This window comes from Hippopotamus amphibius, chromosome 1 (assembly GCF_030028045.1).
Source record: "Hippopotamus amphibius kiboko isolate mHipAmp2 chromosome 1, mHipAmp2.hap2, whole genome shotgun sequence".
In the NCBI taxonomy this organism is placed as follows: domain Eukaryota; kingdom Metazoa; phylum Chordata; class Mammalia; order Artiodactyla; family Hippopotamidae; genus Hippopotamus; species Hippopotamus amphibius.
In genome coordinates, this window is record NC_080186.1 from 141,149,527 (window position 1) to 141,171,180 (window position 21,654).

A 21,654-nucleotide genomic window follows, 5' to 3' on the forward strand; every position below is an offset into this window, starting at 1 on the left:
TTTATTCATTAAAGCCACTTTTAGGTATTTATTGTATAGAAATACTGGGAGATATATACAGTACCTGACATATATATAGATATTGATTGTAGCATTATTTATAAACACAAAAATAAGCAGAATAGGGACTAGCTAAATAAATTGTAATATAGCTATATAATAGAATGCCAGAAAATGTTTGTTACATATGTATACACACACACACGTGCACAATTGGGTGAAAAAATCGGCTACAAAACATACCTATGTATTTTTACCTATGCCTGTATCTGTATCTATACCTTTATCTCTCTCTGATTTATCTATCATCTGTTTAAATATAGAGAGAAAGAAAACTGAAAAAGGAGAAAAAGATAAATGATGCTTTTAGTGGTTAACTACTGCTAGTGGATAAAGGATAATATTTCTCTTTTGTGCATTTTCATATTTTTCAAATTTCCTGCAAGGCTTTCATTAGGAGTCAGAAAGAAAGTTTTAAGGTAGTATTGGGTCCTCCTCACATATGGTGGAATGCTTGGTATCACAGAGGAAAACTTTTCTGGTTTCACCCACAGAACAGTTTCTTCTACCTACAACTATTTTGTGCCACTTCATTACAGTTACTTGTAATCTTGTCTGACTCCTCTGTCATATTATGGGCATTTTGAAGCAGACAGTTTCCTAAAATGTATTTCTCCCTGCACTCACAGTGCCCTGTGTGAAGCTTGCAATATGTGTTTACTGAAAGCTTTATATTGAATTGAATTTACAGATGCTTAATCAAAACTTCTTTGATGGGGGACTTATTTCCAGACCCATAAAAAATACAAGGGACAGAAAAAACCTATGAGGCCAATGAGTATAGCAGGGAGTGAGACAGAAGATAAATAACTGTGTTTAAGATGCAAAGGAATAGTGAATTATTTATTTCATATTCTCATCACAGAATTGTTCATTTAAATTTTGTTTACTAAGAGGATTAGATGAATGTAAGTACTTAGCTGAGGTAAACATTAGGATTAGACTATTCAAAAATCACATCAAGTGCTGAGAGAGATGAAAGAAAATAGCCTACTGTCATATGGCTTTAGTCATACTGGAAAGGCTTCGTGGACCAGGTAGAATTTTTAATCAGTGACTCTTCAGTATGTTGAGCAGGAAAAGGTATTCTCGGAGTGTGGCACTATTTTGGAGGAGGCTCAAGGAGGAACTAGGACAGATGAGTTAGGAGAGCTATGTGGAGATATGGCAGAGTCTAGGAGACTCTGAATGTTAGATGGTAGTCAATAATAGCATTACATAATAAACAGCAGAGGAGTGACAGAACTAAGACATGTCAGGAGAAGGGACTAAACCCTTTCATTCACATGTGAGAGACTGATAGGAATATTTGGAAAATCTTCAGATGTGCCTTAAAGTCTCTATCCCTGCTCCAGTCACATTTCTTTTTTTATGGATAGAGTCCTCAGTAATGATTAATGAGTCCTCGTGTTCACTTCATTAAGAATTTTTTAAAACTTAGCTACAAAATAATGTATTTGACTTATACTGCAAAAAAATACTGTATTAAGACAGAACTACATATTTCTTGATAATGTTACACATTTATTTAGCAATCTTATTAGGGATTTATATATTTTTAAGGGAAATCCTCATGTTTAACTTTCAAAAGATATCTACATTTGTATCTTCATACGTATCACACATAGTGATTTAAATTATATACTGTTCCACTTGGGAATAGTTATTTATTAATACTTAGCTCTATAAAAATTTTCATTATGTACGTGAATTTCCCAAGTATGGCATGATGCCAGTAAAGATGTTTATTGTGCCGCGTTCCCTACAAAGTGGGAAAATGTAGTAATTAATTTCATTGATGATAATCATTATACTTAAGTAAATTAGACTGTGGTCCTCATGCCCTTTGCTTTCTGACACTATATCTGTGCTGAAGAAAATTACTAACAATCCAGTAGTTCCTTGGTATTACTTCAGTCACTCCATGTAATGAAACTATGAGTTACGAACCATTATTATCCCCATTTTTCAGATGAATAAGCTGAGGCAGAGACAAGTTGGGTAATAAGTGTTGACAGGGCCAGGATTTGAACCTGTATAATCTGGAGTAAGAGCCTCTTCTTTTCCATTTTGCTATACAAACAATAATAAGGAAAAACTTTTTTTTAAATCCCAAATAAAGAAAAAGGCACAACTAGATTTTGTAATTGCCTGTGGTTTCTAACCTCAGACCAAGTAAGAATGGAGCAGTCCTCCCACTTTTCTGATACAGTTGAAAGCCTGAGCCTGTAGAGACTAGCTGTAGGAAACTCTGGTTTTCTATTGCTCCAAGCCTAGAGGGACAATGGTCAACACTGGGTCTAGAATTTTTCAGATGATTGGAGATCCCTTCTTTCAAACAGAATTCTGAAAGCAGTGGGTAACACTGAAAAGTGATTGTTCATTATATTAGAGAATATAAGTGTAAAATCCATCAACTTATCTCTGTTGCTACATATTTAAAATTTGTCTCATTGCAATTAAAGTGAAGTCACATTCAGAGAAAGAAGGCATCTTCAAATTGGGCAGATCCTAAAGCATTAACAGGAAGATAATGCATTCCAGGATTTTACTTCCAAATCCTGAAACACCGTGAGGGGCAGTGGAAACAGCAATGCTTGGGTGGCTGTCCTGGGTTTGCTGTTAACTGGCTGTGTGACTTCTGGCAACTCAACGAGCATTAAAAATATATAGCAGCGCTATTGGTGTAGGTCATTCTCCCTTTCTTCTACACATTTAACAAAAATCCATAGTGACAAGGCACAGAGATAGCAATTTTTGACATAATCCCCAATGACCGCATCATTTGGTTAAATTTAATTTGACCTTCGTTAGAGACAAAGATTGTTGCTACTCGCCAGAATAATATTGAGACTTTAAAAAGGGGATGAAGGCCATCCAATGACTATGGACTTAGCTAAACATAAGGGCATTGAGTTAGACAGAAGACAAGACCAAAGTGAAAACTAATTTTTTTACGTGTCTGGAAGGTGAGAAATAGATGTTTAAGTTGGATGCAGGAAGCCATGAGGGGCCAAAAGAGTGACAGCTAAAGGACGGTTGGGGCAGCTGTGTTTGTAAAGGATTATGTTAACTCTATTCTTCTGAGAATTTCAAAGGACTTCAAGAAAATATGATACTGTCTCTGGAGCATGGCTCCCTATGTTTTTAATTTTGGGGGGTACAGAGAAGTCTTTGGCCTTGAAAATAATCTAATATGTGAGATTTTTTTTCAATAAGAGACTTGGATTTTCAGCCTATAGTTTAAAGGAAGGTTTGCAATTGAAGTGCTCTTTAAAACTGAAACATCATGCTACAGCGCCACAGTTGAAGACATATATTAATAGTGCTGGATGCTTTTAGAGAGCTGATTTGATGGGAATGGGAGGAGCACAGCAGCAGAGTACTGGTGTCACCACATGGGGTGGCCTTTTTTATAAATTTATTTATTTTATCTATTTATTGGCTGTGTTGGGTCTTCGTTGCTGCACACGGGCTTTCTCTAGTTGCTGCAAGCAGGGGCTGCTCTTCATTGTGGTCTGCAGGCTTCTCATTGTAGTGGCTTCTCTTGTGGAGCATGGGCCCTAGGCACGTGGGCTTCAAGAGTTGCGGCACATGGGCTCAGTAGTTGTGGCACACGGGCTTAGTTGGTCTGTGGCATGTGGGATCTTCCCAGCCCAGGCCTCAAACCCGTGTCCCCTGCATTGGCAGGCGCATTCCTTACCACTGCACCACCTAGGAAATCCTGGGGTGGCCTTTTTATACCTAATTTACAGCTGGTAAAATGGAGGCTTATAAAGGCTGAATTGACAGCTGTCAAACTGGCCAATGGTAGAGGTGGGATCCCAATGATGTGTGAAACTGGTGTCCATATTTTTAACCACACCACAGTTTAAGGTGCAGAAGTCTTGAGCCCCACCTACTTCACGCCATTTCTGTCTCATATCTCTCTTCCACACCCCAAATACATCTCTTCCTTTCTTTGAAGGGAGGCGCATTATCAGGCAAAACATGACCACACTGCTCACCAATAGAGTTCACATGCAGGGGCAGGCAGTGTGGGGGAATGAGACAGGGAAGAGGGGTCACATTCCTTAAGACAGACAAGTCCAACCAAACCACTGACCTGACACCATGGATTAGAATGCAGCATTTTTATTGTAAAAGTCCACATGTTAGGCAATTCTCTTTGTGAAAAGGTTTCAAATACATAGACCAGGAGCAGCTGATAATTAAGAATTCGACGGTATATAGTATATATCCATGTTGCCAATACTATGCACACATTGGAAGCTAGCTTTTCTGAGTGTCCCCATTAACAGAATACATCTCAAGTTGACGATAATGATGCTTCTCGTCATTGAAAATTTGCCAACAACTCTCCAAAAGAGTCAACACTGAATATGTTAACAATTCAAAACAAGAAAATAATTCTATTTACATGAGTTTGAGGTTATATACTAGAGCACTGATACAGTAAAGGTTTGTAAAATTGGCAGCTAAATGAGTTTCAAGATTCATCCAGATGACTTGATGATGACTTTCCATGGTTTCTGTGAACAATGCCACCTTCTCTTCTTATCTACTCTTTTTAGATGATCTATAGCTATGACTAAATTCTGACTGAGCGTAGTGATTGCCAAAAGGAAGAACCGACAAAGGGTGATATTTTAGAAAACTAAGGATTCAGGATGAGTACATGAAAATGGAGCTCAACTCATCATATCTGAAGTCTTGGGACAGCCACTTCATGTGAATACAATAGTGTTGAATGAGGACACAGTCATAGGCTCAACCTCCATGTAAGTCTTTCATTTGTTCTCTCATTTTTGAAACGTACATGTCAGTACATTTTGTTTTCCACAGAGCAGAGGTTACTCCATTCTGAACACCAGTCAGGTACGACTCCTGCTTCTGCCTGTCATGTGTCCTCAGTGAAAGGGTGGATGGGTCAGAGCTGACACATCTCCAAACCTGGAACAGTAACACACAGATTCTAATCATGCCCTAGTAGACAGTTCTGTACATAAATATAGGCCACCAATATTGTTCTAAGAGGAGTATGGACGTTGCCTAAAGTAAACGTTTGGTGATGAACAATAGCCAGAATTCTTTGGATCCTTCTGTTTACTTCTACAAGATCAAATAGCACTGGATAATGCCTGTGTGAGAAGATGAATCACTGGTTCCAGACCAGCTCAGAGAGATTCACCAGAAGCATATAAAGCCAATTCACGTCAACCCATATTTATTGAGCACCAACTAGGTGCCAAGCACTACACAAGGTGCTGAGGACCCAAAGAGGAAATGACAAGGATTCTGCCCACAAGGCACTCACGATCACTAGAAGCAGATCTTGAGATGGAGAGTCAGTTCTGTCATGACCTATCATCCTAAAAGGAAGAAAAAATAGCAGCAAGCACATACATTTACTTTATACTCTATGAAATTGGGCATATTTCGAGGTGGCAAATGTCAATTATCCAGTCTATATTTTTACTTAGTGTTTTAATGTGTCATACAAGGAAAAAAATAAGACGTTTGAATCTTCATGCATGAGGGAGAACGAAGAGAAAATTCCTCCCTCCAATTCCAAACCCAAACCCTTATAATTACATTCATGATTCTTTTATAGCCCAAAGACACAGAATAAAAGACAATATGATGTTAACTTCAATCCATTTGTTTCAGCTCTAGAAGATGCATGCATTACACTTGAAGCATTCTATGTTATTGAAATATTTACATCATTGTACATGTGATGTGGAGGAAATTTTCTTCATGTCTTGGGATGGAGATGTAATAAATTTCTGGTCTAGGCTCCTATATTTAAAGCAGGTATGATTTTTCTCAAGTAAGGGAGATATCCTATTGGGATCAAATTTACCACAACTTGACCCCAGATGAACAGAGGGTACCGTTTTGATCTTTTGCATCTAATCGTATTTTGAATTGGGTAGGGATACCACCACTGTAAATAGTCATGGCTTTCACTATTGCAATTGCTGTAGCTGAAAAAAAAAAAAAGATCTTGTTTGGTTTCAATATTCTTGCTCTAATTTCATGTTGCCTTGCAGGTTTGAGACACAGCAAAAACATTATAGTTCAGATTACACTTACAACAGGAGAGTTGGGCGCAAACAGTATGACATGAATACAATTTACCAGGTTAGAACATAGAAACAAATTTAGAGTATTATAAACCACACAGGGGATTATGTAAGTGGACTTAGAAAGGACATCTCTCTCTCCATGAGATGTAGTGAGTAAGACCCACATCAGTAACACCCATGCCTCTTCACAGGTAAAGGTAGGAGACCCAGTAAACCAGATTGAACAAGCAGAAGGCAGTGGGGAAGAAGATGCGCGCGTAGGAGTCCATCTTGGCAATACGGATGTGTATCCTCCCATGTCTCCAAGCTCCTGTTCGGCAGTCTTCGAAACAGCAGAAGAAGCTGGCACAGTCCTTGCCGTCCAGACACTCATACCCGTATTCTTCATCTCTCTCTTGAAGGTGTGTGGCATTGTTCATTTGAATGGTTGCGGATCGTGGGCGGATATCAATGGTAGGGGCCTGAGATGAGGGTAGGGAAGGAGAGGGATCAGAATGAGTTATACTTGATAAAAATCCCAGACCGTTTCTCCACAATGTCACCCATGTGAATGATGAATCTGAAAATGAGTACTCAGGGAATTGCTATGACATCGTGAGCTACAATGGTAGAATTGAACTTAGAAGGATAGCACATTTGCAGATTTCAAATTTTGAGCTTAAGCAGTGCAGCTGAAAATAATACCACCAAGCTAATAGCTATAGCAAGAAGATTGAACACCAAAAGAACTCAAAGTTGAAAGATTTAAATCAAACAACTACATGGAATCTTATTCTAGTAAATATTAGATGTGAGGTTGGTTACATGAAGGCATTTAATGGTGTTGCATGTGAGTAGAACAGAGAAATAAAAACGCGTCAATTTTGAAATCAACTTCTGTGTCATGCTCATCTACATAGGCCAATACTAAATCCCATCACACGGAGCAAATCTAGTAAATGCTTTATAATAGAGAATGTTACAATATATATAAATATACAAGTTTCCTCAGTTTACACCACAATCGTATGACTTATATTTCAAAGGAATGTATAGTGCTTTTTCTAACATTCACCATTTAGAGGCTTCAGAATGTCAGCAATATTAACCTACATGTGAGCAAAAATTTTTTTAAAGTGCTACCATCTGTCAAACTCTCTTTGGCATTTGAGAAGAAACTATACCGGTTAACTAAACGTTAATCTAATCTTTGCTGCTGCACCAATTACAAGCTTGCTAGGAAACTAAAAAAATTATTTAATGTTAATTTGGATGAGTTAGTTTTAAGAGACTATAAACACAGATTCTGTTGTCTGTGAATCAGCTATCAGAATTCATCTGATAATATATAAATCTCATTGAATATTGCATGATAGAGCCAGAAGGCTCCTAGATCACCCTGGAAGGAAGGGATGGGTGTTTTAACTTAAAGCATTTCAAGGCCAGTATTATTTTTATAGAACTGAGGTAGAGTTCAGGTCAGTGGAGATTATTACATGTACTTATTGAAAAACAACCCTTTTTTGAATTAGGATTTACAGAGTTAAATTTTAGGGCATATATGGTATATATGGAATACGGTAGGTACAACCAGTGAAACTGGATTCCATTTTTCTCTGAGAAGAGAAGGTAAGTGTTGGCTTTGATGTTTAAAGAGGCCTGCTTTACTAACGACATCTCGTAGGGCTTAGAGATTTTCAGCTTCATGTTGAGTCAAAACCTCTGAATTAATGTAGGGTTGCTGCATCAACTCTAGAAATCTATAGAACTTTCTCCATCTTAAATGTGTTATCTCTAGTAGAAGGCTTAAATTTCTACTCTTAAAAAATAAATAAAACACCATGTAAGCATTAATAGTTAAATTCAGCAGTTGCATGCAGTGAATTTCCATTCCAAAAACATTATACCTTGAAGGAAAACATCCGAAGAAGCTTTGGGTTTGTAGACAGAAAAGAGAATCACATTTTTTTAATTAAAAGAAGAAAAAAAGAAAAAAAAAAAAAAGAGAGAGACAAAATAAGATAAATTAAAAATACATTTTGAAAACATAGCAAGTAAAATGAACTGAAATTATAAACACAGAAGGACAGTCCTGAGCTTGGAATAAAGCATATACCTCAAGTTGGAAAATTAAATAATCCACAATGATCTAACTGCAAAAGCCAGTGTTGTTCACTTGTGAGGAAGCTTTCTATTGCACGTTTCCCCTGTTCAGAAATGCTGATTTTATTTTCTAATTATCATCAAGGAGGCCTTACTAGGAGAGTCTTGACACAATGATCCTAAGAGCATATTAAATGGGAGAATGAAATTTCAGCTTCTCATTCACAGTTTGGGCTCTTGCTAGTTCTGATAAATCATCTAATTGGCTTAAAGGGGGGGAAATGCATGAAGTTCTCAGGTAACTTCATTTTTGCAGTTTCTTTAATTCCCTTTCTCCTCTGCCGTCTTTTCTTCTTCTGCCATCTTCATGACCCTGGCTCAAGGAATCAAAGTGTTTCTATCTCTGCAACAAAATCCACTCTGCTAGAGAGGACCAGAGGGCTTTGTCCTAAGTCAGTCCTCACATCCTTATTTCTACTGGCAGTTAATAATGCTGAGTGTCAACAGAATTATCTTTTGGGGGAAAATGAAATAGCAAGTGAAGGAGAGGGAGAAAACAAAAAACAACACAACAAGGAAAATAAACTAAGGATAGAGAAAATGCAAAGGTAAAGAGAGGCAATACAGACAGAGAAAGAAAGGGCTGCATGAAGTATACTGAATATTTGGGAAATTAAAGCATTTCTTTTGAATTAATCATCGAGAATAATGGTGCTTCTCTCTTCACCTGTTATAATGTCTTACATCGAAATAAACGTGCAATTTGTAGAATTTCACCTGGGTTTCTGGAGTTGCATCAGGATGCCATCTAGAATCAGCTAGATTCTGTGGTTATAATTCAGCTCCCCAAACTCCATAGGTCAGAAAGCTGGCCACTATCATGGCCCTCACAGCCCATAGAGCAGAAGACCAGGAAAGGCTATAAATTCAGGAGTTCCTTGGGCCTCCTATGAACCAAACACTATGTTTAAGTGGGCAGCTGGGTAGCTACATGCTCTTTTCAGCATCCCTAATAAAAGACAGTTGCCTTAGGCATTTATACTTGTGCTCCACCAGCTCTATGTAAAGTTTAGTGGCAAGGTGAAGTCATCCTACCTGTTTCCAAATCACTGAAATCAATCCAGGTTGGTAACTGTATAAATCATCAACATCAACCATCATCATCAACTATAAATGTACGGTACTATGCAAGGTTTTTACATCCATTACCACATTTATTCCTCACAGCAGCCTCATAAGATATGTAGTTTTTATAATACTCATATTATATATGAGAAAATGAAAACAGGGAGGCTAAAAAATATATTTTGAGTATAAAACCAATAGAAATCCTCTGGCAATCACACACACACATTAAATTATTTGCAAAAGTGGGGTGATCCCTGAAACTTTAAGAACTTTATGGCTTCCTTTTGGAAAGCATTGGATGAAAAACTTAAAACATCAATAATTTAAAAGTATTAGTTAAGAGGCAACAAGATGAAAATCAATGAAACCTAAAATAACAGCTACTGGAAGATGAGTGCACTGTTCAGCCATGGTTATGCTCCCGATTAAACAGAGCAAGAGTTTGCCTTAGTGAATCACATTCCCTTGGTCACACATTCCCTTTTCCTCTTGGGGCCCAAAGTGTGGATAGCCAGCAAATAGGCTTAAGCAAGACCAAACCAAAACGAAACCAGGTGATCTCCCTGCATAAAAATTTCAAAGATCCCGGTGAAAAAGGATACCTACAGGGTTTTTCTTCTTTTTGTCTTTGTCCTTGCTTGGTTTCCGGTTGCTGACAAAATAATGCAGGGTGCCATACTCCACCAAAGCAGAAAAGACAAAGATGAAGCAAACAGAGACGAAGAGATCCATCGCTGTGACGTAGGAGACCTTGGGCAGCGACTTGCGGGCAATGGTGCTCAGGGTGGTCATTGTCAGCACCGTGGTAATGCCTGGAGGAAGGGCACAAAGACACAGCACATGTGACCACATCAGCAGGCTGGGTGACTGCATCGCTAACGAAGCTGAACCTGTGTTGTGGCTTCTGAGGAGCAACCTCAGTGTTGGGAAAGGAGGCATCCCTGGAACTCGTTCACTCAGTTCACAAACACGGATCGCCTGCCCACCATGTATCATCTACCATATGTGCTGCGAAATGTGCTGAGCATGTGCTGAGAAGTAGACATGGTCCCTGCCCATATGTCCCTTGCATTTCAGCGAAAGACACCACCATGAATCAAGTTAGCAAAGAAAAGTATAATTACACATTATGGGATGCGCCATGCAGAAGAGCAGGGATGGTGAGAACCTACTTAGATAGACGGCCTCTTTGAAGAGGTGCTATTTAAGGTGAAGCTTGAAAAATTGGAAGAAACCAACCTTTTGGCTATTAGCACTAAATAAATTAAAGGCAGGTTCTGAGGAAGGGAAATCTTATCTGTTTTTTGAATTTTTAGAATACCTGGCATCTGGGGATGGGTGGGGAAATCACAGTGATGCTGGGGAAGCAGAAGTTAAATCATACAGAGTGTGCACAGGAGTTTGCATTTTATTCAAAGTGCAAGGAGAAGTCATTTAAAGGGATTAAATAGAGGAGGTGCGTTGTATGTCGGTGACATGTTCTGATGAATTCCCTGTTTTTCTGATAAATTCTTTAGAGACTATTATGTGATGAAAATAGGTATCTCAGAAGTAATATCATAACTAATATTTACTAAAAACTTCCTCCTGCCAGGCACTATAATAAGCATTTTATGTGCATTCTCTCTGTGAATCTTTACAGGAGATATTTTGATTTCATAGTCGAGGAAAAGGAGGCTAAGGACCATGTCAGTAAAGTAGCAGGAGGATTTGAACACAAAAATTAAATGTCTGATTTCAAAACACTTCTTTTCCCCATTGTGTAACAGTGCCCAAGCAAACTAGTCCTCTCCAATCATTGTTTAATAACAGAGAACAAAGTTAAGACAACCTATAGGAGTCTACCAGGGAAGGGTCAGGGGCTTTCCTTCTGTAACAGCTGTGTTATTTATAACAAACGCAACACAGATTCAGTATTTGATAGGTTCTACCTCCAGTTCTAGGAACTTCAGTCACTTCAACAGCCTAGTTTAAGTTTCTGCATGTTAGTGATTGTGAAGTAATCCATCTCCCTGTCTAGTCTATATACTTTGTGACAACAGACAAGAGATGTATCTTGATGTCCATTGTAACCCCCAAGTGAGTATAGTGCTAGGATAAATATCTGTTGAATGAATAAATAAAACAGTTGAAGAAGAGTGTATGTATGAGAGATCAAAGAGACTCAACCTGCATTTGAAAATAGGAATCCACATTGATGACTTGGGGAAGATAGTTTTAATAGCACATAAGATTTAAGATAAATGGCCAGGTACTATGTTAAGTACTTGTATAATTATTCCACAAAATCCTCACAATGGTGTAAGTAGTGTTATCCTATTTTTTTTTTTTCTTTTTCAGGTGAGAAGAACTGAGCACAGAAGGAATAAACTAGTAAGCGATAGAGATGACATATAAACCTAGCAAGTTGGACTTCAAACACAATGCTCTGAACCACACTGTTGCATTTCCTCTCTGTAAATTGGTCTCTGTAATATGCAGGATGAAGCACCACACACTTGGGAGCTACTGTAAATCCCTAATTTGGGATACGATGTAGCCCTGTGGATCTTCCATGTTGTCATGACGGAAACATAAGAATGGTCAAGTTTCTCAGTTACAGACTGGGGATGGCAGTGACTGGGGGAACTTCACAAGGCTCTTGTGAAGATTAAGTTAAACAATGCACACAGGGTGACGATTCCTAGGAAAGTCTCAATAAATATAAGGTGTCATTATCATCTATTTTAGAGAAGAAAGATCTGCTTCTCTAAAAGAAGCTTCACTTAGGTTGTCTATGTGTTAATTCATGGAAAAGTTTTTGATTATACCTAATCACAGCTGATATTTTTGTGGGGGAATTTCAAAACTAAATTGGCACTTTGGTCTTCACATTCAGGCCTCAAACCACACATGACCTATGAGAAGTGAAAATGTCAGCATTCAGACTAGATATCACAGATAAGCTCACTTAAGAAAATTTGGCACGTCTGATATTATTAGGCTCCATGGAAGTTCATCACAGCCATGTAAAAGAAGAATCTGAAAAATTGCTTCAAGAAATTTTCAGGTCGGCCTGGAGCCACAGAGAACAATGAGGAGAAGACAAATGGTAGTTGTAACTGATTTACCAACAACAAGATAGCCTGATGTGTGTTTTTGTTTGTTTTCAATGTGGTTTTTAAGCCCAGTTTTGCTAAGCAAGAAAATTAGACTTCTCTTACCTGCAGCAGATGAAAACTATCCATAGCCTTTTTCAGTTCCTCCAGACTTGGCATGCAGTGAGCCCTTCAGGCATGTTACCTTACCTCATAACTTGGGTGAAAATACCAGTTGGTATTTTCCTTGTTTCATCCATCATCTTTACATCACGATTAAAGCTCACCAGCTACCACCTGGGTACCAAACTATACTCAAGGATTATAAGCTCCAAAATGACTATTCCTCATTCTGTGGTGAGCTGAGCTTAGAAAGCAGTCAGTCTCTGAGCCACATGGGTATATTTATCTCACTCATCAAACAACTTGGCTCTCTAACTGTTCTGTGGCGAGAAACTTGAAGTTCACAGGTGTTTAATGTCATCTGGTTCAACTTTTGATTGTAAACATTGGAAAAGGTAATTGGACTTAATGAAATCTAGGTCAGTGTTCTTAAACCTGATCACACATTAGAATCACCTGGGGACTTTTTTTTTTTTTTTTTTTAATTCTGACACCCAGCCCATGCTCTCAACAAAATAAATAAGCATCTCTTGGGGTTGGACTAAGGCAGCTGTACTTTTAAAGGCCCCCTACTGATTTAAATGTGCAGTTAAATCTAAGAAGCACTGATCTAGAGAAGTGAGACAGCAAAAGTAAAATAGAGAAACCAGCTCAGCTCAGCACCCCACCTTTCCCCACAACTGGCCCTCAAGGCCTCACACCCAGAACAAATCTAGGTCTCAATCAGCCCAGGTGCAGATCTACTATCTGCTGGCTGTGTGCCCTTGTAATTGTCATTTAACCTTGCAGCACCTCAGCTTCCTTAGCTCTTAAAATGTGATAATAACTTTTATCATCATTACAGCTTCTACATGTAGTTGTTGTGAAGAGTAGAAAAAGCATTGGGACCATGTTGAAGATGCCTGACTTAAAGTAAATGATCAACAGGTAAGAGGAGCACCTACCTGCTATTTGCTTGGGGACCTGTCCCTCGTACCTCAGCCCACTCACCTTGGTCCCTTCTCCCACCATGGTCTTTTGCCAGTGAGCACTCACTGAGTAAGTGCTGGAAATAAGCTACTAGAGTGGCCTTAAGAGAGACTTTGACCAGCAGGAATCTAGACTTCAAGAGAGGAGACTGATTTGAAATCTGTTCCTTAAAATAGTTTTGGGATGGGTAGATTGGAATGCATCAGTGCATTTATTCCATTAATTCATAAGTGCTTACATTCCTTGAATAATCATTGAGGTACCAGCCATGTGCCAGGCACCATACTGGGAGTGAAAAAGACATTTACATTCTGATGTAACAGACATATAAGCATGTAGTGCAATACACTACTCACAATCACAAGTAACAGTCCTAAAGTAACAGACTCAGCACGTTTTGGGTTTGTCTTAGCATGTAGCATTAGACAAGATATTATAATGGTTAAATAGGGCCAGTAACATAAAGTACCACATGTAACAGAAAAAATCGAAATAACTTTATTCTGAAACAGATGGGAGACTAAATTAGGTTTGGAGGAGAACAAAAATGCAAATGATATCTTTTTTCCCCAGTAATTATTTCTGCCCTCAGTTTTAATAACCTGGTACAGATCACTTTCTCCGAAAATGACCACAGTTGCTAACATTTCTGAGGCCCTACTATGCTTCGTGCACTTTGCATGGAATACCTTATTTAACTTAATAAAACCCCACAGTTAGGTACAGGAAATAATACGTTTCACCTGTGAGCAAAATGTGATTTGTAGAGACTAGAGGGCATATCCAAGGCCATACCATATGCATGGGTTGAAATTCAGATTTGTTGGATTTCAAAACCTAAGCTCTTAACTATTATACAATACTGCCTCTCCAGCCAAAGAGTGAGCAAGAAATGTGGTTCTAGTTTTCACACAGATGATAAAAAGAGGATAGTGGTTTTGTAATTCATTTTTCAGTAGTTTTAGACAAGTCTTTAGGAAATTTTATGTAGTATGAGAATTTTATTCATGGACCTCCAGTGTCCCTGTGAGTCTGTGGCGTTGTCATAATCTATGTGAGTCCTCTTTCCTTATGTGAGGAAAAAGATGTGAAACTCCAAGATAGATATCACCATATACAAGAGCTCGAGCAAACTGCAAATGACCTTAAAATTGGAAGGAGGGGTTCCCAAAATTTCACAGGTAATTATATTTTCCCCCAAATAATCTTTTCAATGGTTCTTCTATAAGGAGCCAATTACTATGTATGTCTTCAAATGTCATCACTATAATTATGCATGTTGAAATTAATAGCCAGTGGTGTGCTAGTAGATGTGTAACAATGGGCTCCCTAGGGAAAAAGATGCCCCTGATTTTTAGTGTTTGCCTATTTCCATGGTGTTAATACTTTCACCTTGGTTGATTTCACTACCAGTGTGGCATCACTGAACTTGAGGTTGGGAAAGGATAAACACAGTCAGCTCTCATGAGCTGGTGTGAGCAGCGCTAGTATACAACTACCCAGAGAACAAAACAAACAAACATACTGAAAAGAGAAGGTTTTTTTTACCTCTAGTTAAATTATTTAAAAACTTACCAGAGAAAGACTATGGAGGTAATTTAACAAAATAGAACTAGGAAACTTTAAACACTGTTTTTGTATTTTAATGTGCTAGTTTTCTTTAAAATGAAACAGATGGCATTTCTATGTAATTGATGACTGAATTAAAAGTAAATCCATTTATAAAGGGGAATAAAGATTAGTGATATTGGGTACTTGCCTTAGGACACTACAACACAAAGAATTGTGTCTCACCTAAAGAAGTTCTGGCTGGAACAGCATCCTTATTGATCCAGAAAGACACCCAGGACAGGACAACGATGAGTGTGCAGGGGATGTAGGTCTGGATGGTGAAGTATCCCATTCTTCTGCTCAGGTCAAAATAGACAGTCATGACCACATAATCTCCTGGAACAGAACAAAGATAGACCATGAAAACCCATACTTCCCTGGTGGTCTAGTGGCTAAGACTCTGTGCTCCCAATGCAGGGGGCCCAGGTTCAATCCCTGGTTAGGGAATTAGATCCCACATGCTGGAGCTGAAGACCCACATGTGTCAGTGAAGATCCCGCATGCTGCAGCTAAGGCCCAATGCAGCCAAACAAATAAATTAATAAAAGTAAATATTAAAAAAAGAAAACCCTTAACAAAACTGGAAAGCTTTTGAAAATAAGCATGTATATAACTCCTATATGCACTTAAAGGTTTTAACCCACCTGCATTAAGAACAAAAACAACAAAGAGCAAAACGCAACCTGTACTGAATTCTGATCCTTTTAGAAGCAATGTGATTACTAGATAGGAGACATTTTTGAGCATATTGCCCATATTTTCTTCTTTGGGGTGATTTTTGACATTGCCTTCTCTGCCTGCTTAATACACACAACGTAAAATTCTTTGTTTGGTGGAGAGGCAAAGGAGCAGTGTTTCTACTCAGCGCCTGTCTTGCCTGCAGTGAAGTCTAAGGTTTGCCATGATTTCCTCTTGTTCTCAGACCTTTCTCCAAACCAATCAGGGAGAAATATCCTGGTGCTTGACACTAATAAATGACTGTTTTACTCAGTGTATAACCAGTTTCCTATGCTGTGACATTTTCTCATGTTTCCATTGAATCGTGTGATTTTCCTTCAGGTTACTTCACTTTGTAATTTCTCACCCATTTGTGTGGTTATTTTTGTAATATCCGTCCCACCTATTAGACTTTATCTGCATGAGTCCACAGACTGTGCCTACTCTAGCCCATCATCGCTCCACCAGTACTTAGCATCCCGCTTGATTCCAAATAGGCATTCCGTAACATTTGTTGAGTAAATGATTAAATGAATTAATGTCTTTATGTATTAAAATATAGAGGAAGAAACAGGAATCAAGAAGTTGTATTCTGGAACATTTGGGTTACAAAGGAGTTTCCGTAAATAATCCAGAGAGTAGAGCAATCAAGGAACCCGAGAATAATCATGTAGCGATGCATGAGAATTGCTTAATGTAACACAATCCCAGGTCTCTGACTTGTTAACATCGTGATGCATGCATTGTTTTCAGAATTTCATGTCCTTCATTTTGTATGATTCCAAGTGAAATTTTACAAAATTTTAATTTTTGAAGCTAGAAAATATACTATGGGACATATCCCAGTTAATACATATTTATGTTTTTTATAGTACTATTAGAGCATACCAGTTTGAAAGACTATACCTGCTCTCCTAATGTGAGGCAAAACATGAGACCACTTTTCAAATGTTGCTTCTTTGTTCTTACTAAATTATGATTTGTCCTAAAATGCATGGCCAATGAAATCCAAATCGTGTTCTAGTGGAATTACTTGGCTTCGTGTCTGTGTTTCTCTGCTTACTTAGGTGATTTAGATCTGATTTGAAAATAAGGCACTTTAGAAGCTTCATGGAGAGAAGACTGGCTTAGCTGGGTGAGTTATTACTACCTAGCCCACTTCTTCCTCCCCTTTCTCAAGCTTCACTCCACACCCTACTAAGCTGCTGAGAAGGGAAACCCCTCACTGGGTACTCCTCAAGGGAGTGAAGACGCTCCCCTAACCCTGCAGCGTTTCCTCAGTGGGGTTATGAGTGCCTCCTAATACTGCCCTTGGGTGGACTGATGGACTATCACTTGTCTCTAATTCAGTCCTGGTTCAGGCAGTGATAGTGACCCTGACACTACTTAGGGAATTAGGCTCCCATGGGGACATCAGTTCCCTCTCTGAGAGCACTAATTAACCCTTATTTAGCAATTATCCCTGAAAAGTTAAAGGTAGGAATTTTCTTATTGATCGTAACCAGATTTTGGTTAGTTGCCTGAGATGATGCTTCTCTGTGTTGATTTATTTGGACTTAAGCTATTTAAAGTCATAGCATTTCATAAATTTGTTTGGTCTCTGATTTTGTTCTAATTTAGAATATAATAGGCTATGATTGAGGAATGAGGACATTTAATTTGAGATGATCCCTATTAGTATCTATCTCTTTCATTCCTGTTTCTTTGATCAAAATACCAGAGGTAAATTCAAGTTTCTTATTCTACGTAGGAAACACAGAGAGGTTTTCTTTTCAAATAATAATATTCAGGGGCACTTTTTCTCCCTATTTTCCAAACCCTTGAGAAGTCTCTTCATATTTTAAACATGTGTTTAAGTGAAACTTTATGAATTATATAATATTTTAGATAAATTTGGACAATTTTAGTAACTTCTCTTTACACCTTATCATGTAAGGGAATGAGAATCTACACTTTGGCACTAATGATCTGACTCTTTTAAAGGTGAACTTTTAATTTTGCCTCACATTAACAGATAATTATCTCAATTCAATTCTCCACTTCCCTTTAGGGCAGAATCTAAACTTCCACAGACTATTTATCTATCAATTTCTATTTTAAGGTAATAGCTTCTGAGCATCTTTCATCTTTGCCAGCAAATCCAAAGCTTTTCTATCACTAGATTATGGATTCAAAGTTGGGAACAGGCCATTTAAAAGCAAAGCAGCTTCACAGTGACAGCCTGATGCCTGTCTTATCTCTAAGGCCACATCACTTTTTATATTTTTAAAAACTCTTGGGCTGAGAAGCCTATAAAGTCAAATCCCCTGAAAGTGCCGCATCAGTGATTTCCCCAAGCCCAAAAGGTTTAAATGCCAACCAAATCAAAGGTGGTTATTTCAGCCACTGCAAATTTATTCTTTCTATTGATTATTCTAACAGATGATATTTAAAGTCATATAATTTTATAAATTAGTTTGGTTCCCTGTTTTTGTCCTAATTTAGAATGTAATACACACAGGCTATGATTAAGGAGAGAAGACATATAATTTGAAAATACCCATTAATGTTCAGTTTTTATTTTTTGTAAGATTCTTATATCTAGTTTTAGGAAGAGAGCAACATCAGTGAATGATGAACTTCAATTATTATTCTTTTAGTTGTGATATTAACCATTTAAAAGCTTTAAAATTCAGATTTATTGGAGTGTTTAGGCTCTTGTTTCATACATGAAGCTATCTCCTCTTAAAAACTTAAAGATTCCATAATAGAGACATCTTCCCCTCCAGTGAATGCCTGAAAAAATAACTATTTTCTAGTTACCAGGAATGAGGACCTACTATGTGCAGACACTGCGCTGAATGGTTTGCATATATTACCTTTAAATCTCCTAAACATTTTGTCAGGATGCTGAAAAAACTAAAACTTCACTTTGTTCCCCTTCCAAGGTTCTTCCACTTAAATATAGTTTAATAGAATATATATTCACTAGCAGGTTAAGTTGAAGGCATACTTAGTGTTAATATACTCTTCCTACATTCCTTTCTCTAGTCTCTTATTTGTCAACAAATATTTTTAATCAGTTTTTTGCAAAGAGCACTGTATTAGGTAATGTGAGATAAAGACCAATGGAATCTCACAGACTGGTTCTAAATTAAATGGATTAAATGAGAACAAGATTATTTTGTCTCTTCCTACAACTCAGACAGAGATGTTTAGACAATGCAGTAGATCTTCCTTTATCACTCCTCATTAAACACTTGATTCTGAGGCATAATTCCACAGGGTTGGTCTTGACCACAGGCAGGCAGAAGAGTTTATTGGCTACAACTTCATTTGGGAAAAGGGTTTTCTGAAATTAGATCCATACCTCACCTAACACACAACAATAAATTTAAGATATACTGAAGATCCAAGTTTAAGCATGAATATAAATACTACATAAGGAAAAAATATAAGAGAACATCTTCATAACCTTAGTGTGGAAAAGGCTAAAACATAAATGGTATAAAGGAGAAAAAAATTACAGGTTTGCCATGTAAAACTTAAAACTTCTGTATTATAGATATTTTTCCTTTAATTTTAAAAGGCAAAATACCACACTTGAATAAAATATTTCCCAAATAAATAAGAAATCAAAGGCTAATATCACTGATACATAAGTAATGCTCTCAATTATTGAGAAAGAGACCCACAGTTTTAATTAGGCTGTGAATTAAAATTAGAAATTAAGTAGAAAAAAATGGACAATTCATAGATACTGAATAAAAGATTCTCAACTTCAATAGTGATCAGTGAAATGCAAAGTAAAATCACAAAATTTCATTTTTAGCCTATCATATCAGGGGGGAAAAATAAACTGGCAATTTCCAGTACTGACAAAACGTGGACAGAAAGAGCTACACACTTTTGGTAGGGGTGTACACTGACAAACTGGAAGGTAATCTGGAAGCACATAAAAATATATTTTAGTTCTAGATATTTGGAATAAACTCTGCAAAAAAAAAAAAGTTTTTTAAATATTGCCTTTCAGTTGACACCAAGTTTTTTTTCAAGATTTGCTCTGTGCCAAAAAGTATGAGTAGAATACCTAGTCCTTGGGCAAAATCCCAGTCCCTGACCTTATGCGCCTAGTGCATTGTGAGAGAGAAAAGACTTTCAAATGCAACCAGCTGCTAACTTCTGTCCCTGCCGCTCCCAAGTAGTTTTGCATCCATCACTTGCCTACCATTCCCAGTCATGGCTTAGGCTCTCAGCTCTTCTGGAATTGCATTCAGCATTTTTCCAGCAACTAGGTCCTTGGAGGTCAAAAGAGGGCAAAACAGCTAAACGGTAATCCTTGCCATAGGGAGTCCTTAGGCTAAGAAAGACATATGAATATAGCATCACTGCTCCATGGGCCAAGGATGCTAATAAAACATATAGATGCTAATTAGTCTTACACACCCTGATTAGATGAAGTTTCTGGCAAGCACATTTCTGAGAGTTCTGCTTAAATAATGTCAACCTTCACAAACCTTAAAGAGATCCATTCTCCTCTTTACAGAAAGTCCAGACTTCTAACTGTGGCATGCAAGGCTATCTGTAGTTTGAATTTAATCTAGGTTTCTCTCCCTCTCATTATTTCCTTCATGTTCTCTAAGCCCTAGACAAAGTAAATTAAATATTTTCATTTCACACTTCTATGATTTTTCTGTCTCTATTCTTCCTGGCATCATTATCTCTCCCAGATTCCCAGCTTATCTCTTCAATCCTTTTCCTCATTCGAACCTTCCAACCACCCCCAACACCAGCCCACGCTATGCACACATACCCTGTACTGTGACTAGACCTGTGCTAAGTGGTAGCCACCTGAAATGAATTTTAAAATTAAGTAAAATTTTAAAACCTATTCCTTCAGTTGATCAAGCCACATTTCATGTGCTTATAAAAGTTTATAAAAGTTACAGATTATAAAAGTTACTTCATTATAGAAAGCTCAGTTGGATAGTGCTGGTCTAAACTAATCTCTCTAGTAGAATGCATTTCTGCTCATGCCATTCCCTTCCAAGTTTTTTAGAATAAAATCCATACTACTTAACACATGATTCTAGGCCATTTTGCCCTGATCCACAATGAACCATCCCAGCTGTGTCTCACACCATTTATAATCTCTCCATTTTATGCTCGCCCAACCTGATTTACCTTCTGCTCTCCCAAGGGGTACTGTTCATTCTTTTGTCCTTATTTGCCTGTGTTGCCTCCATTTCTGAAATACTCTCCACACCTCCAATCATGTCATACACATACACCTCCAAATGCTTCCATTTTTGCCCACTGATATCAGGACACATTAAAAGTCTTTAACTCATCCTGTAAGACTTCGTATGCTCTGTTCCCTGACTACTCTCCAGCGTCATCTTACATGTTCCCTGCTACCTCTCACCTTAGGGTCTTTTCACATGCTGATTCCCTCAGCTCAAAGTCTACTATCCCCATCTCTACTTAACTTCATTCTTTCTTCAGATGTAAATTAATGTATCCCATCATCAAAGAAGCCTTTATTAGATCAGATGTTCTCAGTAAGATCTCGTAAGACCATATGACTCTCATAAAACTGATCCTGTATGGAAGTATATGATTGGCATGAATGTTGAATTACACTTTAGATAGTAATTAATCCATCTCCACAATGGAAGTAGCTATAGCTATTTAGCTCACTATTTTATTCTCAGCATCTAGTACAATGTCTGGTACACAGAAGGAATTCAATTATTTGTTAAATGAATAAATGCTTTAGCTAGGATGGCCATGAAAAAATATTCTGGGGGAACTAA

At 37.7% G+C, this 21,654-nt stretch overlaps 1 protein-coding gene across 6 annotated transcripts in view; it reads right to left on the minus strand.

Annotated features, from left to right (window-relative positions):
• Positions 1 to 6,257: 6,257 nt before the first annotated feature.
• The window catches only part of GABRG2 (gamma-aminobutyric acid type A receptor subunit gamma2), a 109,299-nt gene continuing 93,902 nt past the window's right edge, over positions 6,258 to 21,654 (minus strand). For 3 of the 6 annotated variants that reach the window (XM_057747429.1, XM_057747401.1, XM_057747412.1), the window contains 4 exons: positions 15,326 to 15,478; positions 9,969 to 10,174; positions 8,039 to 8,062; positions 6,258 to 6,613 (listed from right to left, as the gene is read on the minus strand). In XM_057747429.1, coding sequence (XP_057603412.1) covers positions 6,338 to 6,613; positions 8,039 to 8,062; positions 9,969 to 10,174; positions 15,326 to 15,478 — 659 coding nt within the window. In that variant the 3' untranslated portion in view covers positions 6,258 to 6,337. The remainder of the gene's footprint in view (positions 6,614 to 8,038; positions 8,063 to 9,968; positions 10,175 to 15,325; positions 15,479 to 21,654) is intronic. The other 3 variants (XM_057747423.1, XM_057747448.1, XM_057747439.1) reach the window with 3 other exon arrangements.